The sequence below is a fragment of the Condylostylus longicornis genome, unplaced genomic scaffold (genome assembly GCF_029603195.1).
Source record: "Condylostylus longicornis isolate FDR11 unplaced genomic scaffold, ASM2960319v2 ptg000011l, whole genome shotgun sequence".
Lineage (NCBI taxonomy): Eukaryota > Metazoa > Arthropoda > Insecta > Diptera > Dolichopodidae > Condylostylus > Condylostylus longicornis.
In genome coordinates this window covers 3,107,428-3,130,105 of record NW_026577980.1, presented here as the reverse complement: position 1 = coordinate 3,130,105, position 22,678 = coordinate 3,107,428, and the positions used below count along the sequence as shown (strand labels likewise).

General features: G+C 26.1%; 5 protein-coding genes across 7 annotated transcripts; 3 read left to right on the top strand and 2 right to left on the bottom strand.

Moving 5' to 3' along the window:
* Nucleotides 1–130: 130 nt before the first annotated feature.
* LOC129619265 (protein LTO1 homolog) lies at nt 131–635 on the top strand. Its single transcript, XM_055534436.1, has one exon. The coding sequence runs from the start codon at nt 237–239 to the stop codon at nt 633–635; it is 399 nt and encodes a 132-aa protein (XP_055390411.1). The 5' UTR covers nt 131–236.
* A 1-nt stretch (nt 636) lies between these two features.
* LOC129619264 (probable methyltransferase-like protein 25) lies at nt 637–2,262 on the top strand. Its single transcript, XM_055534435.1, has 3 exons — nt 637–1,005; nt 1,073–1,267; nt 1,349–2,262. Exons 1-3 carry the CDS (start codon nt 637–639, stop codon nt 2,252–2,254), a joined length of 1,470 nt encoding a protein of 489 aa, XP_055390410.1. The 3' UTR covers nt 2,255–2,262.
* A 42-nt stretch (nt 2,263–2,304) lies between these two features.
* LOC129619257 (zinc finger protein 729-like) lies at nt 2,305–5,725 on the bottom strand. Its single transcript, XM_055534419.1, has 3 exons — nt 5,055–5,725; nt 3,494–4,996; nt 2,305–3,358 (listed from the first exon to the last, which is right to left on the bottom strand). The coding sequence occupies exons 1-3, from the start codon at nt 5,683–5,685 to the stop codon at nt 2,328–2,330; spliced, it is 3,165 nt and encodes a 1,054-aa protein (XP_055390394.1). The 5' UTR covers nt 5,686–5,725; the 3' UTR covers nt 2,305–2,327.
* Nucleotides 5,726–6,399: 674 nt separating this feature from the next.
* LOC129619254 (erythroid differentiation-related factor 1) lies at nt 6,400–10,943 on the top strand. Of its 3 annotated transcripts, XM_055534413.1 has the most exons (7): nt 6,400–6,502; nt 6,597–6,684; nt 6,912–7,129; nt 7,184–8,234; nt 8,314–9,673; nt 9,746–10,161; nt 10,227–10,943. In XM_055534413.1, exons 2-7 carry the CDS (start codon nt 6,664–6,666, stop codon nt 10,905–10,907), a joined length of 3,747 nt encoding a protein of 1,248 aa, XP_055390388.1. In that variant the 5' UTR covers nt 6,400–6,502; nt 6,597–6,663; the 3' UTR covers nt 10,908–10,943. The 3 variants fall into 3 exon arrangements, with proteins under 3 accessions (XP_055390388.1, XP_055390389.1, XP_055390387.1); XM_055534414.1 differs by having other exon boundaries at nt 6,422–6,684; nt 7,187–8,234; XM_055534412.1 differs by having other exon boundaries at nt 6,422–6,684.
* A 384-nt stretch (nt 10,944–11,327) lies between these two features.
* LOC129619255 (protein preli-like) lies at nt 11,328–15,451 on the bottom strand. The gene is made up of 5 exons (XM_055534415.1): nt 15,270–15,451; nt 14,677–14,967; nt 12,676–12,889; nt 12,461–12,610; nt 11,328–12,400 (listed from the first exon to the last, which is right to left on the bottom strand). Exons 2-5 carry the CDS (start codon nt 14,772–14,774, stop codon nt 12,155–12,157), a joined length of 708 nt encoding a protein of 235 aa, XP_055390390.1. The 5' UTR covers nt 14,775–14,967; nt 15,270–15,451; the 3' UTR covers nt 11,328–12,154.
* Nucleotides 15,452–22,678: the final 7,227 nt, after the last annotated feature.

The window sequence follows — 22,678 nt, the reverse complement described above, 5'->3', positions numbered from 1 at the left end:
TAAAGCCATCAAAGTGACATTGTCAATTGCGAATTACGATAATTTAATACGATTTCTACAAGAGCTTCTAGATTTATTGTTTACATAGAAGTCTATTTGTGACAACAAATTGCATTTGGTCTGTCAAATACATAGTAAGCAAAATTTTACATTCATTTAACAAAATTAATGTGCAGATAATATTGAATATTGAATTATTTTAAAAGAAATAAAAAATAATTAGTAATTTTTAAAATATGTCTTGTGATGAAAGGGACATAAATGATATATTTGATGAAATAGTGTTTATTGAAGAAAATTTTTCAAAAACATCTTATGAAAAAGGTTTTTCGGATGGTCTTAAGGAAGGAAGTTTTGAAGGATACCATTTAGGTTATAGTAAAGGCATCGAACTGGGAGAAGAATTGGGGAGAATTTATGGTACAACTGTAGCTTATATGCAATTGGAAAATTCCGAAAAAACATTAAAATCACTGCAAGCATTAAAAAGTTTAATAGATGAGTTCCCTAGAACTAATGTAGAAACTATTGATATTATTGATAAAGTTGAAGAAATAAGAACCCAATATAAAAAAATTAAATCAATTTTGAAAATATCGGACAAAGAGGAAAAAATAAAAGATTTGACGTTTTAAAATGTATCAAGCCCAAATACGACATCATATAGATTCAATTGTTGTTTATTTAAATAAATATTTTGATTTGATAAATTGTCACATGGTCGACTATTTCACTAATGATCATTGGAATAATTTGATTTCAGAAGAAATCAGAAATTATGTTACCGAGACAAATATAGGGAAACTAATAGAACAAACATTTTTTGAACAAACTAATAACTCTTTTAACCCGGTTGAACATTATGTTAATTCTTGCAAATCTCTTTGGCTTGAAAATCTGAATATAGGAATTGATCTTCCAGATTTTTATAGAATAATAAAATCAGTGCCAACAGAAGATGCGTTGAGTGTTAAAGGATTTATGAACGAGAAAAAATTACATGAGGTAGTCATGAATCAAATTTGTAATTGCTTCATTTTGTATTATAATGGATATTTGTCTATTTATATAGGTGGAAATTACTTCCAATTTCATAGCTAACCTTATAAAATCATCTGACAGTGAAGGTGTTTACATTGTAGATGCAGGTGATGGGAAGGGCTACTTGTCATCTCGCATGGCTTTGCAACATCAACTAAAAGTTTTAGGAATTGATTGTAATGAAACTAATTCCGAAGGAGCAACACAACGAAACAGAAAGTTGCAGGTAATATTTCAATACATATGCATTTTTATTTTTTAAATTTCAAAATTAAATTTTGGTTTTTTCTCGACATAATTATTGTAGAGAGTTTGGAAAGGCTTAGTTGAAAGAGAAAATATAATCAGCATTGGACAAAAGCCAGAACGTCGAAGAGCGAAAAAAAGCCAATCTTCTACAAATAAAACAAACCATACGAGTAACGCTTCTGAAAACTATAAAGTCGTTACCGAATTTATTTCACCAAAATCAAATTTCATTTCAATGATTAAAGAGCAGTTTAAAATGGATAATGAAGAAAACATTAATATTTGTCTTACTGGCTTACATACTTGTGGCAATTTAGCACCAACTTGTCTTAAAATTTTTAAAGACCAAACCTGTATTAAATATTTATGTAATATTGGATGCTGTTATCATTTACTCAATGAAGAATTTTGTGAAGATGATTTTTTTGTTAATAAAAATATCAGTTCAAAGAACAAAGATTTAGGATTCCCTTTAAGTAATTATCTGAAAGAAAGCAAATTGGTACTGGGACGAAATGCTCGAATGCTGGCTTCACAGTCAGTTCACAGAACGTTTTTTAATAAAGAGCTTCCAGACATATCATTATTCTACAGATCTTTATTAGAAGAAATTATTGTTGCAGAGAACCCTCTTTTAAAAAATTTGGTGCAAGTGGGAAAAATTAAAAAATTTACCAACTTTCAACATTATTTTCAAAAATGTAATGAAAAATTGAATTTAAACCTAAGTCATTTAAGTGCAGAATATTTGTCAACAATAGAAAAAAAGTACCATAATGAACAAAACAAATTAAATTTGTTTTACTTTTTACGAATGTGTATGGCCCCAATTATTGAAAGTTTAATATTATTAGATCGTCTATTATTTTTGTATGAGGAGAATTTCAACAAAACTTATTTAATTAAGCTATTTAATCCTGTTATTTCACCAAGGTGTTATGCAATTGTATCTGTAAAAAAATAAATTTTAAATATATTTTCAAAAAAATAATAGTTATGTGTTTTATTAATAGCTAATTTTTTTTTAATTTTTTGTATTAACTCTTTAATATTTCATTTATATCTTTCTCAATTTTATGGAACAAAATCAAATGAGCTCTATAGTCTTTCTCGAAATTCGATTGAAACCTGTTTTCATCAGCTTTGTCACATAATTTACATTCATAAAGAAATCGACCATTATGCTTTATGGTATTTAAAATATGTTTCCTCAAATTTTCCTTACTGCTGCTAGCATAACAACAATGTGGGCACTTAAAAGCTTTTTCACCGGAATGTATAGCTAAATGTCTTCTTAAATGTGTTGAATATTTTGTTTCAAATTTGCATTCGGTACATGCGAATTTCTTTTCTAAATCTAAGTGACTTTTTTCATGTTTTTTTAAATTGACTGCATTTTTCCCTTTGTAAGTACAATTACGATATGTGCATTCAAATATTTTTTCATCACTGTGAGTTGTTTGATGCATTTTCAAATCATGAGAATTTCTTCCATTAAAAATACATTTCGGGAAAGGGCATTTAAATCGCTCATCTCGCTTTTTTTGTTCATTTAATTTTTTATCACAAACAAAGGATTCATTACAACTACTGTATTTAAATTTTTTCAGATTCATTTCAACATCATTTTGATTATGAGTTTTACCTTTAGGTTTGAGTTTCAAATGGATATAATCAATATGTTCTTTTAAATTATATTTTCGTACAAAAGCCATTTTACAATGTGGACATTCAAAGATTCTTTCGTTTGTGTGAATTCTTAAATGCAATCTCAATGAATGTTTTCGGAACATTTTTGAACACATGGGACACGACAGCTTCGACAGTTTATAATTAAAATTGGATGGTAAATTGTGTAGTATTTCATGAAAAATTAATTCAGCTGTTGACGTAGTCTTAAAATTACAAGAATCACAAACAAGATATAATGCATCTTCCTTTAGCTCCCGATTTTTCATACAATGAATTTCTTTATTTAAATATTCTGCGTTTTCTAACGACAGTTTTACATCTTCAGCAGCTCGCGTACTCTTACAATATTTTTCAGGTAAAGTTTCATGTAGATTTTCTAAAATTGAAATATAAATATTTATATTACTTGTTTGGATTGAAAATTTTCTTAAACATGCATTTTATGTATCATATACACATTATTTAAATGTGCAAACATACATACATATATTAATAACATTATTTTAATTACCTTCAGTATTTTTTATGTTTTTAGAGCTTTGAGAATTTTGTGTTATGATTTCATCAAACCTTTGTTTTTGACATACTTTATCCCTAATATGCCTGCCCAATGATTGGTATATTGCAAATTTTGCACCACAATAAGAACATGAAAAAGCTTCATCGGGATGAGATTTCATTATATGGCATTTTAACGAATTCAAATCAGAATAAAATTTTGAGCATATCCTGCATTGCTTAGAAACGTTTTCTTTTTGCTTCAATTTCTTCACCATGATTTTATGTTTCGAAGTATTTCGATGTTTAATAGATTCTGAAGGGGTTTTAAAGCGTATTTTGCAAATTGAACAAAAGTAAAATTTTCTGGAATGCTTTATTTTCACATGCTTTTGTAAAGATAATTGAGATTTTCTAGTATCTCCACACATTTCGCATACAAATTTAGATTGATAGTCATCTGAAGCTGTTCCTAATGGTGCTTTCGAGCATAATTCTGCATGTTTCCTTAATTCTATGTTATATCGAAAATTATGTTTACATTTTGTACACTCAATTATGATTTTTTTTCGTATTACAATTGGAACCGATCGATTTATTGCTAATATAACCTCTTTATGGTCAAGACTTACTAAATGACGTCGCATTTGATTATTATCTTCACATTCAAATTTGCAAAATGTACACCAAAATTTTCCAGGACCTTCAGTTAAATCTAAGTGAGCAATACTATTCCAGTGAAATACAAAATCCTCCTCAATGTTGCAATAAAATCGACAGGGCTGACATTGGAATGGTGACTGTTGTACTATTCTGTGAATGTTTTCTAAAATCATATCTAGTGAGTTTCTAGGATCTGCAATCATACGACGATAATGATAATGTGAAATTAAATGTTTTCCAAGTAAATATTTTGGAAGACGAGTGTTACATGTTTTACATTTTACAAAATGTTTACGTCGTTTTCGTTTTGTAACTTTAGTTTGACTTTTATCATCATGAATTTCTTGGGTTGCTGGTAATTCTGTTCCCGTTGTATATATAGTAGCATTGAGGTAAATTGAAGGTTTCTTTAGCCGTTCAGACATGGTTTGCACTGTTGCCTTTTCAAGTTCTTGTTCCGGTTTTGCTCTTTTTAAATGTAAATTAGATTTCAAATGCCTTTCATACAATATTTTTGAAGCTAATTTTCGATTACATGTATTACACCAATATTGATGAGTAAAAATTTTTTCAATTTCTGTATCTTCTTTATAGTTAAGTTTGACGACTTTGGTGCCGGGTACCCATTTTCCTTTTGTATGACCAGGTGGAGGATTGATTAAGTAATTTTCGAAATAATCTAACTCCTTATGATTTGTTTTAAAATCCGACCAATGATTATTTTCCCATCCAGGGCTGTTTCTTAAACTGTTTTCTGGTTTCCATTTGCCACCAGTATGATCAGCAGGAATTGTTAAATAATCGTCATCATCTAATTCTTCCTCATCTTCTTCTTCTAAGTCATCTTCGCGCCCTAAAAAATTAATGTGCGTATTATAATTCATAGATTTAATTTAATATAATTATTTTACCATCATCACTTTGATCTGGAGAATCATGCTGAAAAGGAATCAGCTTAAATATTGAGTCACATTTTTTTGTACCACTTAAATCATGAACGGCTTTCATTAGATTATCTGAATTATCAGGCGTTGTTGGGTGAATCCATTCATCTCTATGACTTAAACCAGAAATTATTCCGTTCTTCCTTTGATTTCCCTTCCCACTAGAGGATGAAACTTTTGCTCCAGTATTTGGTAAATTATTTAAATTAATAGATGTTTTACTTATAGCCGGGGGAATCGATGTTGAAGAATTGTTAGAGTGATGATGACCACGTTTGGTACTGCTTTGAAGTTCTAATGATTGAAAAAATATGTCGGCACCCAAATCATATGGCAAATCATAGTTTTCTGATAAAGATTTGTTTGACTTCTCATTTTCTTCGCTATGCTTCGCAAAACTCGAGGATTGGCCTTCAGTAAAGTCAAAAGTTTCATAATGAGAACGATGATGATGTTCTTCAGATACTTGATGAATAATACGTGAATTGGTTTTTACGGTGCACTGATTTTTTCTATGCTGAATATAATTTTCTAAGCCCACAATAGTAGTACTACATTTAATGCATAAATGAGTATCTTCGATGTCTTCCTCAAGCATTTTGGTTAAAGAGTTTACAAACCTACACTTGTTATGCTACTTTAACAATTTCTTTGCTCAAATGCATGACAAATAATTTGACAGACATGTATATATATACGTACATATTATTCTATATTCATAACGTAAATAAAAAATGAAAAGGTAAACAAAAAACCTTAACGTGCTGAACATAAATAAGAAAACATAATTACAAGAACAGCTGATACATGTACAGCTGATGGTGTTTTGAAATTTCGTATGTTTATCGCTTGACAGACATTAATTGTCAGACTTCTCAATCGAATAGAGTAAGTAACATAGACTGGCAATACAAAAATGTTTTCCATCCAAAATTGAAAAACTTCGGAGTTCCCATTTTTAAATTCGCCCATTTTCATAATGTTATATCTTTTAAGGAATCTTTTTAAAAAGACCAATTTTAAATTTTTATTTATTTTATTAGAATAATAGATCGTCAAAATCATTTAAGTTCCCGAAATATACATCCTTATTCTGTTAGTCGCATTACTCGGGATAATGATGCATTATGAAATGCATTCTACTTTTCAGCACATCAACTGATACGACTAACAGAATGTTGTTGATAAAAATTTTTACCGAAAAGGACAGAGAGGTAATTCGATTAGAAAGAAAAGAAAAATAGATTCTACTACCAGTCTATTTATAAGCTCTCTCTATGGTCCTGTTGTCAAAGGAAGAATATTGAAAATGTGATTCCCTATTATTTTGACTGATATAATTCGATTTTGTTTATATTTTATATTTCACTATCATATGTTTTGTATTTAACAATTTAACACAATTGCGACTTGCGGTAAAAATTGTACAGGATGTTTCTAGAATGTTTTTAGTTGCTAATATGTGACTTTCGAGAATAAGCTACATATTTTTGATGCATTGTATTTTAGGTGAGCTAAAAGTTATAAAGGAAAACTGTGAACTATAGAAGATTATTATTTGACAACAATCTCGGACATGGAAGACGATAGTAGCGAGGTAAGTTTATAATCACTGAACAGTGATATATGTTACTAAATTTATATAATATGTAGGTACATATCTATGTGTGTAAATAAAACGTATGCTTTATTATTTAGTTTAGATAAAAAAATTTTAAAATGGCCTAAGCTTTATAAGCTTGAAACAACTCTTAATTTGATGACATAAATTCTTTTTGTAAAAACTAACGTTTTTGAATTAATGTTTATTTAACCTTTTTGAAGCAAATTGAAACAAGGAAGATTGAACATGATCAAAATCCTAAATCTGATAGCGCCATTAAATCAAATGCTGTCGTAAAGTATTCAAATGTTCAAGCTCCAGCAAAATTAAAATTATTAGATTATAACACTAACCTCAATATGCCACCATCGAATTGGCTTTGTACCACTGGAACTCAATACGGAATTTATCCTTTGCATGGCCCAGTTGGATTTGCAAGGTAATACAATGTTTTACGACTTGAATTAGTAATATGTACATAAGTTATTTACAGTAGTTTTAAAATGGCGCATATGTTTTCTGATTGCTTGGAAGATGTTGACGTTGTTTCAGATGCAGAAAATATTAAAACTCTCTTAAAACTTCCGTATTCTCCAAAAACTGTAATAAGCATGCTAGTTCATAAGGTTGGAAACACTCTATTATTAGATGAATTTGATATTCAGAAGTACTTATTGCGAAAAAGTGAAAATGATTGGAATTGGCTTCACACTTTTATAAATGAAAAATTAAAAAAAATTGGGGGTGACAAAACAAGAAATATTTGTATAAAAGATAAAAGTAGGGAAGCAGTTCACCGAAGAAATTTACTATCAAAATTTTTATATTACACATTGCAACATTCATTACCAGTAAATGTAGATGAAAACGCAGAAGAAATAATTGAAAAAGAATCTAATGCACCCTTTCAAAACCGTCGCCCTCTATTACCTTTATTAGGTCCTGTTTTACCTGAACCTAATATCGAAGAAAATGTTCCTGATCCTAATTCGAGCCATGTGTTTAATAGAAATATCGTGTGGACCTTTGAAGATATTCGTATGCTAATTGGTACTGATATGCCAATTTTCGGAGGTGGAACTCGACCTTGTGTTAGCTTAAGACTCAGAGATATGACACAACCAATAAATATTTTAACAGGAATAGATTATTGGCTGGATAATTTAATGTGTAATGTTCCCGAGGTCGTAATGTGCTATCATATTGATGGTATAGTCCAAAAATATGAATTAATTAAAACCGAAGACTTACCTTTTTTGGAAGATTCTCAATTTTCTCCACAAATAATAAGAAATGTTGCACAAAATATACTAGCATTTTTGAAAGCCAATGCAACAAAAGCAGGTCATACTTATTGGTTATTCAAAGGCAAAAATGACGACGTTGTAAAACTTTATGACTTAACTACACTTTGCGAAAGCGATAAGGGAGCGAAAGGTGGAGTTGATCCTGAAAAGGACAAAAATTTGAATTCAGAAGAAAACATGCCACATCGAAAGAATGAAAATCCCTTTACGGTTTCTGTTGCCATGCTTTTATACAGTGTAAGTATTACTAATATTGAAATATATAACGTGTATATACAAAATATGCACATCAATATGATGAAAACACTTTTTTTAGGTGGCAAGAAATTTGCGAAACGCTTCAGAAAAAATCACAGCAAAGAAAGCAGGGTCAATAAAAGCTTTGCTAGAAAATTGCCTTAAGTTATTACCAAAAGAAAAATATCCACAGATAGTTACTTCATCTCACTATATGTTAGCAGATTTACATATTCCTGCTGGTGTTAACCCTAAATGCCCAAATTTTCATGATTGTGATTCAGACACGCAATCGTCTGTCTATGAGGACGATTATGAATATGAAGACAATGATGAAAATGATAATTGCGAATATTTTCAGAATTCAGAAGCAAATGAAAATGTTACTATCATCAATAATTCAAATATATTTAAGGAAATTTCTATTAAAGAAACGGTTAATAGAGGAAACTTTTCCGATGAAAAATATTCCTCTGAAACTCGACCTTCCCCATTGCTAGCTACACTTGACGAACGTTGTAAAATATCATTGGAACATATTTCAGAAGGTTTAAGTTGTTTGCAATATTTTTCAACAAATGAAGAACATATAAATCAAGAGTTAGCAGAACGTTTAAAAGCTGAAGAAAAACGTAAAATTATTCACGAAGAACAAAATCCACATATGGCTAAACCGTTTCAGCCTATTCCTTTACCATATGAATCTCTAAAACCTGAACCTAAAATGACTAATCCTGATATAGCAATTCCAATGGGTTGGGAAAATTCAGAAAGTAAAAATGGAGAAATAGAGTCTAATAAAAAAATTTTCGGTAAAAAGAAAAAAGGAAAAATGGCAAAACAAAATATTTCAGAAGAAAAACCAGAGAGCGTAACGGCGAATTCAAAACAAAAATTAATTGAATCGAGCAGTCAAACCCAAAATAAACGTGTAACATCGTGGAATGTACATTTAAAATTTTTGCTTCTAGAAAAAGCTTGCTTAACTTTTGTAATTCAAGCAGAATCAAGCTACAGTCAAGAAGAGTTTGGAATATGCCTCAAATGTATAGAATTTGCCTTTAAATGTCAAGGCGTAGAACTTTTGAGCTCCATTTCAAATCAAAAAGCAAGTATTTTAGAACGTGCTGGTGATTGTTTCTTTCAAATTGTAAAATACTATGATCAAATTGACAAATATCTGGAGCAGTTTTTAAATTACTATAACGGATGTTATGAGTACATACTGCGGGAATTAACAAAAGAATCAACAAATTCAACAACAACAGCTCTTGATTTTGAACCTGTTAAAAGTATCGAACAACTAATGGTTAAAAGCTGTGATTTTTATGAAAGCGCTTTAAAATTTTCTATGAATGAGGAGATCAAGTACGACTTAATGAGGAAATTGGGTAGCGTTCGAAATGAACTAGGTTTGAAATATATGTATTGTGCACAAGGTAATTTTAAGTCATATTCAAGATTATTTTTAACGAAAATAGATACTTTTATAAAAACAAATATATTTTTAGAGGAATATACTAAGTATATGGAAAAATACGATTCCGAAGCTGAAAAAGGGGTTGAAAGTGACAAAAATGAAGAACCAAAGTATCAACTCTTAGCAAAACAATCGTTTGACAATTTAATACGTGGTATTTGTGCTTTTGAAAAAGTTCATGATAATGTAAATTTAGCATTTTTGTTGTGCAACATGGGCCGTTTCATGCGCTTTAGGGCTCACATTCATATGAAGGGCGAGGAACCTAATGATATGCGAAATCAAAAACGCTTTTATCATCAAGCATTTTCGTATTACCAACGGGCTTTAGGAATTTTAGACAACCGAAAATTAAATCCAGAACTTTGGGATATGGTTAACTGGGACTTATCGACAGCTACATTTACACTAGCAAAACAAGTTCAAGACTGGAGTAGCGCTGAAAGTGTAAGATAATTGTTTTTTTTTTATTTTTATAAAAAATTTATAAATTAACAAATTGAAATTTATAGCCATCAGAAGAAGTTGAAAAAGAAATTGTTGAATTACTTCAAAAATCTTTGAAACTCTGTGATACAGAACATCCCGGATCAAGACAAGTTCTTTATACTTACAGGTCCGGTTTAATACATCAACGTTTGGGATCATTTTATCATAGTCAATTAAGAAAATTGGGAAAATCATTTGATGAAAATATTTCAAAAACAAGTTTACAATTATGTCGATTACATTATGAAAAATCAGCTAAAATTTTACAAAATTTAAAAGAAATAAAAGATTATCTTACAGTTCAATTGGAACGTATAGCATTACAAGAATTTCTATCGGAAGTTTCGAATAAAGTAAATAAAAAAATGAAATTTTTACAAGGAGCTTTGGAAATTTGTTTGCAAACAAAGACAGTATTTATGCATGTTATAATAAATGATATTGAAATTAATTCAAAAGATGAAATTTTAAAATTATTTAATTTATTTCTTAGCAGATTGCAATTTTTATTGAAAACTTTAACAAAATTAAATATGGGAAAAAATGCTAATAATAATAAAAATAGTATTGGTAATAAAGAAATGAAAAAATATGCTGATATGTATAATGTATCAATAAATACGAAATCAAATGAAAATCATAAAGATTTTGCACGAAATATAATTAATTGTTTGGATAAAATAAATGAAGTTTTTAAAATATAAATGAGTTATTTAAGTTTGCAATTCTAAACCTTTACAGCTAAATATTCTTAATGGTGAAAATAGTTATTTATTTTTAAGTTTTCATAAAATATATTGTATTTATTAAAATACAATAAACTAATTAACTTTGTGACTTTATTTTTTATTTTTTATGAATAAAAATTTCATTTTTTAAATTATAAATCTGTGCATTTTTTTTAATTTCCCTCTTGTAATAAATTGTATATACATTGTATATAAAGGCATATTCTAAATTAATAGAATTGTAGTATATACACTTTCTAGAATGAGACTTGAAACAATTGAATTAGCCTTACAATTTATAATCTTAACTATTGCATATAAAAAAGTAAGAAAGCAAGAATTATTATTTAATTGTTTGTTTCTTGTTTAGAATATTTAAAGAAAATACACAAAATATATACGTATATAGTTTATATTTGTTAAACTTTTATTTTGAAATTTAATGCTTAAAATCTATAAACATACATTTCGCTTTAAAAGGAATATTTTTAATTTTTGTTTATCATAACAATTTCAATTTTGTAATACCTACAATTTTTTTTTACCGCTAAAAATTAATTGATTTTTGTTTCAATTTAATTCTTTGAATTCTTACATTGTATATACATAAAATTTTTTGTCTGTAGTATCAACACAACTTATTTATTCACGATAAGGAATAATTAAGTTTATATATTTTAAACAGATTTTCTTTTTACTAACTTTGGAATGAGTTTTGTTTTTAATTGATGTTTTTGTTTTAGCATAACAGAAATCTTTCAAAAATTATCATAAATAATTTTTTAACTATAATTTGTTTAATTTTAATTTCATTTAATTTTCCTAAAATATTAACATTTTTTTAGTTTCCATACTGATTTTGTAAATTTTTTTCTTTTTAATCAATTAGATATTTATTTTTACTTCAATACATAACTTGTATCAAGTATTTTTATTAAGTCATTAATTTCATTTATTTTGGAAACTAAATACTAAAATAGATTGACTTACAAATTTTATAACTTAATTTTATAATATTAATTAAAAATTTAATAATTTTTTTTTTTTCTTCAAAATCTATATTCTAATTATACAATTAATAATAAAATTTCTAACCCAAATCCAAAATAATTAAAATTAAAATTTAAATAAAATCTAAAATTTGAATTTTGTCCCTAATATACAAATATGTATTTGAAAATTTTTCTTATTATGTAAAAAAAAAAAAATTTAAAATTAATTTATCAATTGCTAACAGAAAATAATTGATAAACTTTGTTGGCTTGATTTTTAACGAAAATGTACGTTGCATGGCCAGCATTTTTTATTTTAGTTATTTTTGAAGATTGCTGTAAATTGTGTAATTGCGGTTGTAATTGATGTTGTTGTATATATTGAGAAGCTGAATGTATATTAGAGGGTTCATTTGCTTTTATACTATCTAATTTACTTGGGAACATTTTACATAATACATAATTAAAGCCGGCAACCTAAAAAATTTTATTTTTTTATCGCATACATTTTTTATTGTTAATTAAATATGAAAATACCGTTTTGTTGCAATTCGATTTAAATCTTTCAACACCAAATGCTCTTATTGCAGCCGAGAATCCAAAAATTTGTGAACTAACCCAAGCTGAACGTATTGCAATTGTTTTCCCATCTTCCGTTTCACGATATTCTACTTTTTCATCCACTTTCTATTAAATAAAATCAAAATAGAAAATCAATAGAAAGTTCAAATTAAGAAAAAAAAATAACATACCATAACCTTTTTAAAACCAACATTTCTCGTGTATGTAACAAGAATTTTAGTTTTTGGATCTAATATGGAATCTTCAATTATTTTTACAGATTTTGCATTATAAAATCTTTCACCCCATTTTGGTAATGGATTTGTTTTTGATAATAAACGTCTTGTATATAATTTGCCTTCAATTACATCTCGTTTAACAACATCTTCTGTTAATACATGAGCACTAAAAATACAATAATATTTAAAATAAAAAAAATTCTTTGTTTAAAACTCTTTATACCTATACTTTACTATTACATTAATCAGAAACAAAAAATAAAGAAAATAGACTTTGCATGCTGTGACTGTAGCTTTTAAATTTGAGAGAAGGCGTATGTTTTAATAAGATAATTCTCAATATTAAAGATTTCTTTTATTTCAAAAATAAATAAAGTGATAACTCTCCCAAAAAATTTTTTGAAGATAAAATATTCTTTGTGCTTGTTATAAAATTCTTTGTAGCTAAATAAATTTATTACTTATTGCTAATAACTCAAGTATATTGACTTAAATGAATTGATAAAAATAAATAAATATTGTTAATTTCTACAATAGCGGCATTAATTTTATGATAATATTTACAAATTTATATACAGTTTAATTTTCCAAAATGTTAATTAATATAGAATGATCTTTTCATCCTTTTTAGTATTATTTTTTAATTTTGTTTTTTATTTAATCGTTATCATATGTTATGATTCTAATTTTAACATAAGTTAATGATCTGGCAACTGATATAAATTCTATAAATTTTGTACATACTCTAACATACATATAAGCTTAAACATCTAGTATTGTAATTTATTTAAATATTTTGTTATCTATATGAATTTATTTTAAATTGTATTTTTGTGTCATCCTATTTTTAGATTTTATTTTAAATATATATAGCATATGTATTTATGTTTGTAGGTACCTATATTTACATTATCGATTCTTAAGACTTCTAATTCAATATTGTAATAAAAGATATTTAGTTAAATAATATCCAATTTTTTATAATTATTTCGTTGAGTAAAATAACCTTGAATTAAATTGAAAATAAAATTAAATAAAATTCTCTGTTTTTATCTTAGCTAGATAGAAGATCAATAAAAACGATAGGCGTGAATTATTATTAATAATATGTGTATAAATTGTACATAATGAAGATACTTGACCTAATTTTCCAAATCTACAAAAATAACATTCCTTTTTGTTTTTAAATTAAGCTAAAGTTCAGATAATTAGATTTATGAAAACAGGCAATAATAACTACATAATGTAATTAATATATTTAAGATCAATTTTCTTTTGTGTAAAGCAAAGTAGTCACAAAAGAAATGGGAGGTCCCTACTGAAGTAGGATTACCCAATAAATATAAAAATATTAACTAGATACTTATTTTAAATTTAATTCAATTTTTGTATAACTGTATTTTATTTAGTTTGTGTTTTTTTTAAATGAAATGTTTCACATTATATAATCAATTTGCCTTCATGTTCAAATTAAATCTATTTTAGAAAACAAAAATTTCGGTTTACAATCTATAAAAATTTCAGATTAATATTAAAACAAAATTCCTTATTTATAATTCGTTCCATATTGTTCTTTATTAAAAATTGGTCTTTAACGTACGTAGGTGTAGACAAGTACCTACCAATCTATATAAATTAAAAGTTCATTAAATAATATATTATTAGAATGTTTGTGACGTCATTTTATAATCGGCAAGCCAATAATAATATTTTTGGTGGATAGGTAGGTACCTATGTACTTATATTATAAGATGATATGCAAATAGATAGATAAATATATACATACCTATCTATATATGAACATAAATTTGGTGCATAAGTATGTAATAAATTTATTTGGTTATATTTAATTTAATTTAATTTCCTAATATAACCTTAAATTTGTATTCATTAAAAATTATCTAATAATAATTAATTATTTAAGCATATAATAATAGAATGAAATTAGTTTACCTTGAGGGATTTGGATATCGATTCCAAAATGCTTGCACAACTTGTTTCCATGAATAATCAAATGTTGAACTTGTTTCGTAATGAGAAACTTTAACCATTTTTAAAAAATTTTCTATTTCTTATTTTTTAAAATTTTATATGCTTTTTTTGATATTTGTTGCGAATGCTTGTTAAATAAAATTAAATGTGGCTCCATCCAAAGATCCAAACAAATTATTTTTGTTGATTTTAAAATTCAATGTGGAAATTTATAAATGTACGTGAGTTGCTGCACGTGTCAAATATTTTGCCCTTTAATAAAAAAAAATCTTATGTTAATAAAGATAATTCAAATTTTTTTTTTGTAATTTCCTTTTGTAATTTAATTATTTGACAAATCAATATTATTCCAATATATTGTAAATTTTAAATCCAATTACGTATTTTACGTATTCTTTAAAATTACATTTACAGATTTAGCCCCTTTGTTATTAATGGTATTTTTACAAACATTTCTATTTTTGTTATTTGAAATTCTTTTTGAATCTTTTTCACTATTTAGTTTTACAATTTACAATTAGTTTTCCAAATGCATTTTTTAGCTGGATACTTACTTAATTAAACAGATTAAATTTATACCAAGAATGAAATCTAATAAGACGGTTTTTTAATAAATTTAATCAGATAATGCTTTTTCTTTTAATTTTTTTTCTTTTGGAAAATGGGAAAAAGCAAAGCAATACAATAAACACGATGAATTTGAATCGAGACAACTATCCGACTATTTGGTATTTGATATTTGGTAAAATAAAATTTTTAATGTCAACTTTTGGCAGATAATGTTAGGGATGGGCATTTTAATTATTTTGGTTCTAAAATTTTGATTACTAAAATGTACTAAAATGTTATTCTGATTGTTTTTAACTTATTTTAATTTAATGTTTCTACATTAATTAGATTTTTTTTATAATTGTAAAAAATCTAAACGTAATTCTGAACAAATTATCTAGGGTTAATTTTAGTTCGTAGTTTTATATTACTATATTACAAATAGGCTAAAAGGCAAAGTTTATTTTAAAAGACATTTCATATTAATTTAAAAATTGTTAACTTATGTAGAAAAATCCATTGTAAAATCAAATTCGATATTACAAAAGCTTAAACGGAAAAATTAACCAAAAAAATTTTTTTAAAATGAAAAAAAATATTTTGTTAAATTCGAAAAAATTCTTATTCATTACTCTTATATTTACTCTTTTATTTGTACTAAATACTAATATATATTTCGTGCGGAACTTTCTGAAAAGCTCATTTTCTTGATTTAAAAGCAGAAACATAGTATTTTTTTTTTGGAAAATTCCCGACAGGTGTTCCTTAAATTTAGACAAATTCACTTTGAAACAGATAACAGTTTTTACACAAACCAATTTATTTGAAATTGGTTTTTGTCTAAATATATTTTTTCAATCTTTTAAAAGTATTGTTTGTGTCCGTATTTACACAATTGCTTTAAATTATTTTTTTTTCAGAGGTGAGTAAATTACTAAATAAATAATTTACAAATTCAATTTTTATTGCAAACTGCGTTAAGGGTTAAAATATTTTCAAAAACTAAATGATTGAGAAATTCAATTTTACATGCACGTATGTATGTATAATTGACGTAAGCCTAATATCGGAGACACCTAAACAGTAATCAATATTTTTATTTAAAAATTGTATACATAATGTAATAGAGTACATATTAAATAGAATAATAAAACATTGGTTTAATTACTATTTTACTCTTGCTAGTTGATACGTCACCCTGAGAGACAATGCGTGGATATATATAGAGTTCGACTTCTACATATTATATGTATATATTTTTATATTTTATTAAAATAGGTAAACAAATATCCAACACGCGCAGGTACTTTACTCTAAGTATCAATTTTCCAATTGAAAAATGTTATAAAAAAAAAAATTTTAATTTTTCATAGTTTATTTTGAAGATTCGAACAATGGTATATAGAAATTTCATCTGGGTGAAGCACAAATTCTATAAGTGTATACGTCAGAAGTCACCAGTCGAATTTCAACTATCAACCCTTTTCTATCAAATGTCACCTGTCAGTTGTCAAATGACAGCTGTCAGTTTTCTCCTGTCAAAATTTGTCTTGCAAATGTCAGCTGTCAACTGTCAAATGTCACCTATCATTTAGTTTTGGTACCAACTCCATCAATTAGTTTCGTAGATATGGTAAGAAATGTTATATCGGCTCTAAGTTCGGTTTTCGAGGCCTGATATTTCCAAATAAATTAACTCCACACAAAAAACCGAAGATCTCTCTAAAAATAGGTTATTTACGCTTCTCTACCACGATGAAATTTGGTGATTGAGTGATGTGAGTTGGTAAAAAAGGGAACTGTATTTTAAGTTAACAATTTAGCAATAGATACTGCATACATTCCTACAATAAAAAAATCTAGAAAATATTCTTTTTCTTTACGAAGGAAAGAAGGTATGAAGTAAAATAAAAAAATTAAGAACAAAACAAAAAAATATTTTTAATTCTTAAAAAATGAAAGTTTTTCGTTTTTATATTGTATTTTTTGTAAATTTCCATGGTAAAATATAAAAAGAATAAGTATATAAGAATCGCAGGAAAATTTCAAAAAACATACAATCAAACAAATAAAATCTAAAACAAAAAATGTCAACAAAAATAAAATTTTCTTTTTTAATTTTATTTTTTATTTTATTTTTTGTTTTTCAATTGTAGGAGAGAAGAAAATGAAAGTGGTTTGAGCTCTTGGTACAATAAGGAGCATGGATGAGTAAAGAGTACTTTGTTTTTTTTTTGAAGAGAATGGGAAAATTAAAGAGCAAGGATAATAAAATCTATATTAAATACAATTTTAAATAAATGAATAAATATATACATATATACATACATACGTATGTTTTATAACGCTTTTTAGAAGCATGAGTTCAAAAAGGTCCTATAAGAAGCACAAGTTTTCAACAAAATTTTCAAAATGCCAAATCAAGGGGAAATGACAAATGAAATTAAAAGCAAAATAAAATGAAAAAACAAAACAATTTAATCTTTTCTTTTTTTTTTTGTTTTTGGCAAAAATGACCAGTAGAAAAAGGGGTTGCTAGGGTAACTTTTTATTTCCGAATGAGTTTTCATTTTCATTTCATTTTGTACTTATATACATACATACATATATGTAGCTATATACATTTTATACATAAGTATACACAGATATTAGTACATACATTTATGCATATACATATGTATATATATACGCATATAAGTTATCATACAATTTTTTTTATAAAAATTCAAAAGAACTTCAAAATGATTAAAAAAATATCCTTTTTCAAAACAAAAAAAAATTCTTATTTTTTTTTTAATTTCTTACATTTTCCTTGATCTTAGGCGTGTTGTATACAGATAGGCTTTGTTTTCTATAATAATTTATGTGCATCTATACAATATAACACTCAAATGTACATATATACATACATATGTATACATACTGAAATTTTGTTACGAAGAATAGTCGAATTCATCAATATATTTTGACACCAATCACTTCTTTTCTTTATAGTTTATCACATCAATGAAAAGTAATTAGCTATGATATTCTGATATACAAGTTTGATGTACAACAACTCTATCAACTTATATTCATATATATGAAATTTCTTCTATAGCCATCTAATCTTATCGTATATGTATATGCTCTTCTACATCTCTCCCATATAAACTTTCAAATGTATTCTTTGAGAAACTTTGATGCATACTCATTAAAAGCTTTTCATAGATAAGGCTTAAGCTATAGATAACAACGTTTAACTGTAATTTAAAATGTTTCGGTTCAGGATAAGGAATTAAGATTTAGTTATATAGTTATAAAATAGTAACTAAAAGTTTTACTTAAATACACTGCAGTTGAAACTGATCTTATAACTGCGAGAAAAATGAGAACTAAAGTGTATAAAAAATTTTTTATGTATTAATCAAACATACATACATAAAGATTTATAACAAATAGTTTTATACCAATGAAGTAGCGCCTCCGTTTCGGTCGCCGGGCTTGATCTAAATCTTACTATTAACTTATATGCATTTTTATCGAAAATAAAAATCAATCTATTGATCATTCAATAGATTCTTTTGATGAGCGATCCAATCATTCTATTGATAAGCGAACAAAATTCGACTACCGAGCTCCGTATCGAACGGTATTCGGTCGTAAACTGAAACTTTTGTACAAATTTTAAAAATACCATGTAAGGTAAGTGTTTTTTTTGTAATTTTTATATGTTTGTGTATAAAATTCTTTCAATGAGTTTTTTACTTCTTTTGATGGGCTTTAAAATACAACAAAAAAAAAATAAAAAAATGAAACTCAAAAGTTTTATTTAATTCTTTTGATAACTTTTCGGTTGCCATCAAAAAAATAACCTTAAAAGCTATGTCCCTTTTTGGTTTTTTTTTTTTTTTTTTTAACAAAAATTCAAAAAATATTTTTTGAAAATTATTTAGAAAATCTAATGAAACCATGTTGAATACTTTTTGAAGCATCTTTTCTGATGAAACAAAAAAGAAAAAATTGAAAACCAAAAAAATCATAACAAAAGATTGTCAAAAACTCAAAGGACATAAAATTATACAGAAATTATTCTGTCTAAAGCTCTTTGAAATGAAGTCCTTCAAAGAACTACATTCATACAATAAAATAAGCACTATATAAAATCACATACATATCTATATATATATGCATTTGCAAGTTGAAACTTTTATTAAAACTCTTAAATTTCAATTTAAATTAAGTTTAAAAAATTTGAGTTAATATTATTTTTATGGCACACAGATATTATGTAGAGATATCTAGATTTACTGCAAGTGTACAATAGTTCAAAATATTGGTTTCTCGCATATCGAAATTGATTTTTTTCGATAAATCATCTGCCTTTTATATTATACAAATCGAAAATCTTTAACGCCATCTTTTATCTCAAAATTTGGCGTTTTGTAATTTTGATAGCATACACAATCATGTAGAAATTAAATTAAAAGAAAAACAATTTGGTCGTGTGGTTTCGTCTTAAAGGGATGTATATTTCGGGGACGCCGGTCTATATGCAAAAAAGTAATTAGTAAAAGCTATTATGCGCACTTATTCCGATAGGTGACTTAATAATTTAGTATAGAAAATAAATGTCAACTTCTTAACAGAAGCAAAAGAAATTAACGCATGATCGACTTTAGTAATACACTTTTTATATAGAATAATTTTCTAATTAATCTCGATAATTGATCAAAATTGGAGACCATGAATAATCACTGAAAAAGCAAAGGTAAGATTTAAAATATCTATATTAGAAAGTAGGAAATAAAACGCTACCCTATTTCTAATTTTCATTGTATCTTTTAGATCCTAATGGGTACTGAATTTATGTATGTACGTACGTAACCATAATCACAAAATAAAATAAAATAAAATAAATGTAACTACACTATTTTTGTGTATGTACATCCTTATTATTTGTGTTATCTCTTAATTAGCAATAATAAACAAAAAAAACGAAGGATGAAAAAATAGGTAATTGGTGCAGTCAGGACAATAACAAACATACATGCACGGAAATATGTGCATCATGCATTCATACAAAAAATTCTTTAATTATAGTTTTATTCAAGTATATGAACACGGTAAACAGCAGGTAATAAAAAAAAAAGAATTTATTTATATAGATGAAGTAATATTGTACCCTTTTAGCTTAGTACTACGTACTTACACTTCTAGATTAAAAATCATGAAAATTCACATGTGTATGTATATATGTATATCTTTATATGTACATTATGCACACATATATAATCTATTGTCCTAACTCTAGTCATAGAATATAATATGAATAAAATACAATAAACTGGACACTGGTATACACTGAAGGATAATAGAAAAGGATTTTGTTTTACAATACAAATGCAACAATTACGCGTTATGGCACTTTTTAAAAGAATTTTTGAGATTGGATGTCGTGTTGCATGTTTTAAATTATTAGTCTACGTTTAAATTTGAAGTTTATTATTAGTATCGTTTAACACAAACTTGAGAAAGATTCATACGAATAATAAATAATAAAATTTTGTTATTTTATTTGTTAATCAGTTCAGCTTCGAGAATGAGTTTCAACAATGAAATCAGGCCTTAAATAAACTACAATATGAAATTTTATAATTTATTTCTTTAAATTGTCAAGAATCAACTATAAAAATTTTGAAAATTTCATGAGAATTATTTGACGAATGGTCAGATACATAAAGTATGTAAGTATTTCATTTGAAATAAAATTTTTAGAAGAAAAATAAAAGGATTCTATTAAACATTTTCATAAATTTTATTCTTAATATTATAGAGATCAACACCTTTTCAGTATTAAATAAAAGTTAAAGAAAATATAAACGGAAAAAGGAAGTTTTATTCTTCTAAAATTTTCTTAGTTCTATAAAGAATAACAAAAATGAAATACATAAATCAAAGATATTTGAAAAAAAGATTAATATAAAAATTTCTAGTTCGACGTATAAAAGGTATTTTTTAAGGTGGAAATTCAAAATTAAAGGATAATATTTTGTTAAATGAACAAAAATTATAAAATATGGTATTATAGAAAAGGATAATAAACAAGAACACAAGTAAATAAATTTAGAAAAGGATTTATTATTAATTTTTACTTCTTTTTAGAAGTTCATCGATTCAACCCGGTTAAACAACCCGATTCAACAGTTTATATTATATAGCTGTTTTGAAAATTTTGAAAGGAAACCAAATGCAAGGATCTATAGTATTTAAGCAAACGAAATTTTCTTTCACATAATATGTAATTTTCTTCCTATGTACATACATGCATATATGTATATAAATACCTACACTTATTATCTTAAAATTAGGCTCAAAACAAAAAAAATTGGAAATATAAAAAAAAAAGAAGGCGGTGATAGATGTTTGATTTCCGAATTGAAAATATCCGGCCGGTGTGATGGTTACCACTTTTATTTTTTTATATTTTGCTATCCTTTTTTTTGGCTGTTAACCAAAAAGGAAAAAAGTCAGTATTTAATTTGCCGAAAGCTAAGATCCATTATTATTTCGAAAATTTATATTTTTGTTTTTCTCTTCTAGCATCGTAACACATGATGATGTGGGCGATACTTCAAATGAATTCTCATATACGTTCATGTACACTCGTGTACACATAATGAAATATACGTTTGTTATCCTTAAAATTAATGATAATTATTATCCTTTTAGTTTTTATCCTTTTGTTTTTTGTACTTTTTTTTTGCCTTACTTTTATATTGTTATCCTTTTTATTGTATGTATGTGTAGTTTGAAATTTGTGTAATTTTCGGCCTTAAAACTTTTTGTATATAATTTTTGTTCTTTTTTTTTAGAAATATGTAATTAACTGATCATCTTATGTTTTATTTCAAATCTATAAGGATAATAATATAACATTAATATACTAAGATCCTTTTCTGAATAGATTTTGATAATGTATACGTTATATATTTTCATAATATAAACATGCAAAAAATTGAGCATTGTATGTACGTACATAAGTATTATGCGGGTTATGAGTTAAGAATTGATTTTCGAAAAAATTCCACATAAATTTTGTTTTGATTTTCTAATTCTATTCTATAATTTAGTGCGTATAAGTTAATTATACTTACAAACAGCATTTTACAAGAGAAAACTGAAATCAAAAAAAAAAAGTTTTCATACTTGAGTATACACGCATATTAATAAAATAAATATGACCAACTAAGAAAAAAATAAAATAACAAAGACAAAATTAAGAAGAAAGTAAAAAAGAAAAGGATTCATTAAGAGGTTAATTTGTAGTAATTTACAGTTAATTTATCATTTTGCAAGAAAAACGGCACAAAAAAATTTAGAAAATTATAAGGTTCATAGTTAATTTTTTTGCATTGGTTTAAATTTTATATTT

Bases quoted from the DNA above. Each gene is read 5' to 3' on its own strand.
- LOC129619265 (XM_055534436.1), top strand. From the start codon at position 237: ATGTCTTGTGATGAAAGGGACATAAATGATATATTTGATGAAATAGTG.
- LOC129619264 (XM_055534435.1), top strand. From the start codon at position 637: ATGTATCAAGCCCAAATACGACATCATATAGATTCAATTGTTGTTTAT. The intron at 1,006-1,072 runs GTAGTCATGAAT...CTATTTATATAG, and splicing joins ACGAGAAAAAATTACATGAG to GTGGAAATTACTTCCAATTT. The intron at 1,268-1,348 runs GTAATATTTCAA...TAATTATTGTAG, and splicing joins AACGAAACAGAAAGTTGCAG to AGAGTTTGGAAAGGCTTAGT.
- LOC129619257 (XM_055534419.1), bottom strand. From the start codon at position 5,685: ATGCTTGAGGAAGACATCGAAGATACTCATTTATGCATTAAATGTAGT. The intron at 4,997-5,054 runs GTAAAATAATTA...TTAATTTTTTAG, and splicing joins TCCAGATCAAAGTGATGATG to GGCGCGAAGATGACTTAGAA. The intron at 3,359-3,493 runs GTAATTAAAATA...TTTCAATTTTAG, and splicing joins AAACATAAAAAATACTGAAG to AAAATCTACATGAAACTTTA.
- LOC129619254 (XM_055534413.1), top strand. From the start codon at position 6,664: ATGGAAGACGATAGTAGCGAG. The intron at 6,685-6,911 runs GTAAGTTTATAA...ACCTTTTTGAAG, and splicing joins TGGAAGACGATAGTAGCGAG to CAAATTGAAACAAGGAAGAT. The intron at 9,674-9,745 runs GTAATTTTAAGT...ATATATTTTTAG, and splicing joins ATATATGTATTGTGCACAAG to AGGAATATACTAAGTATATG.
- LOC129619255 (XM_055534415.1), bottom strand. From the start codon at position 14,774: ATGGTTAAAGTTTCTCATTACGAAACAAGTTCAACATTTGATTATTCA. The intron at 12,611-12,675 runs GTATGTTATTTT...TTTATTTAATAG, and splicing joins TTGGTTTTAAAAAGGTTATG to AAAGTGGATGAAAAAGTAGA. The intron at 12,401-12,460 runs GTATTTTCATAT...AAAATTTTTTAG, and splicing joins AATCGAATTGCAACAAAACG to GTTGCCGGCTTTAATTATGT.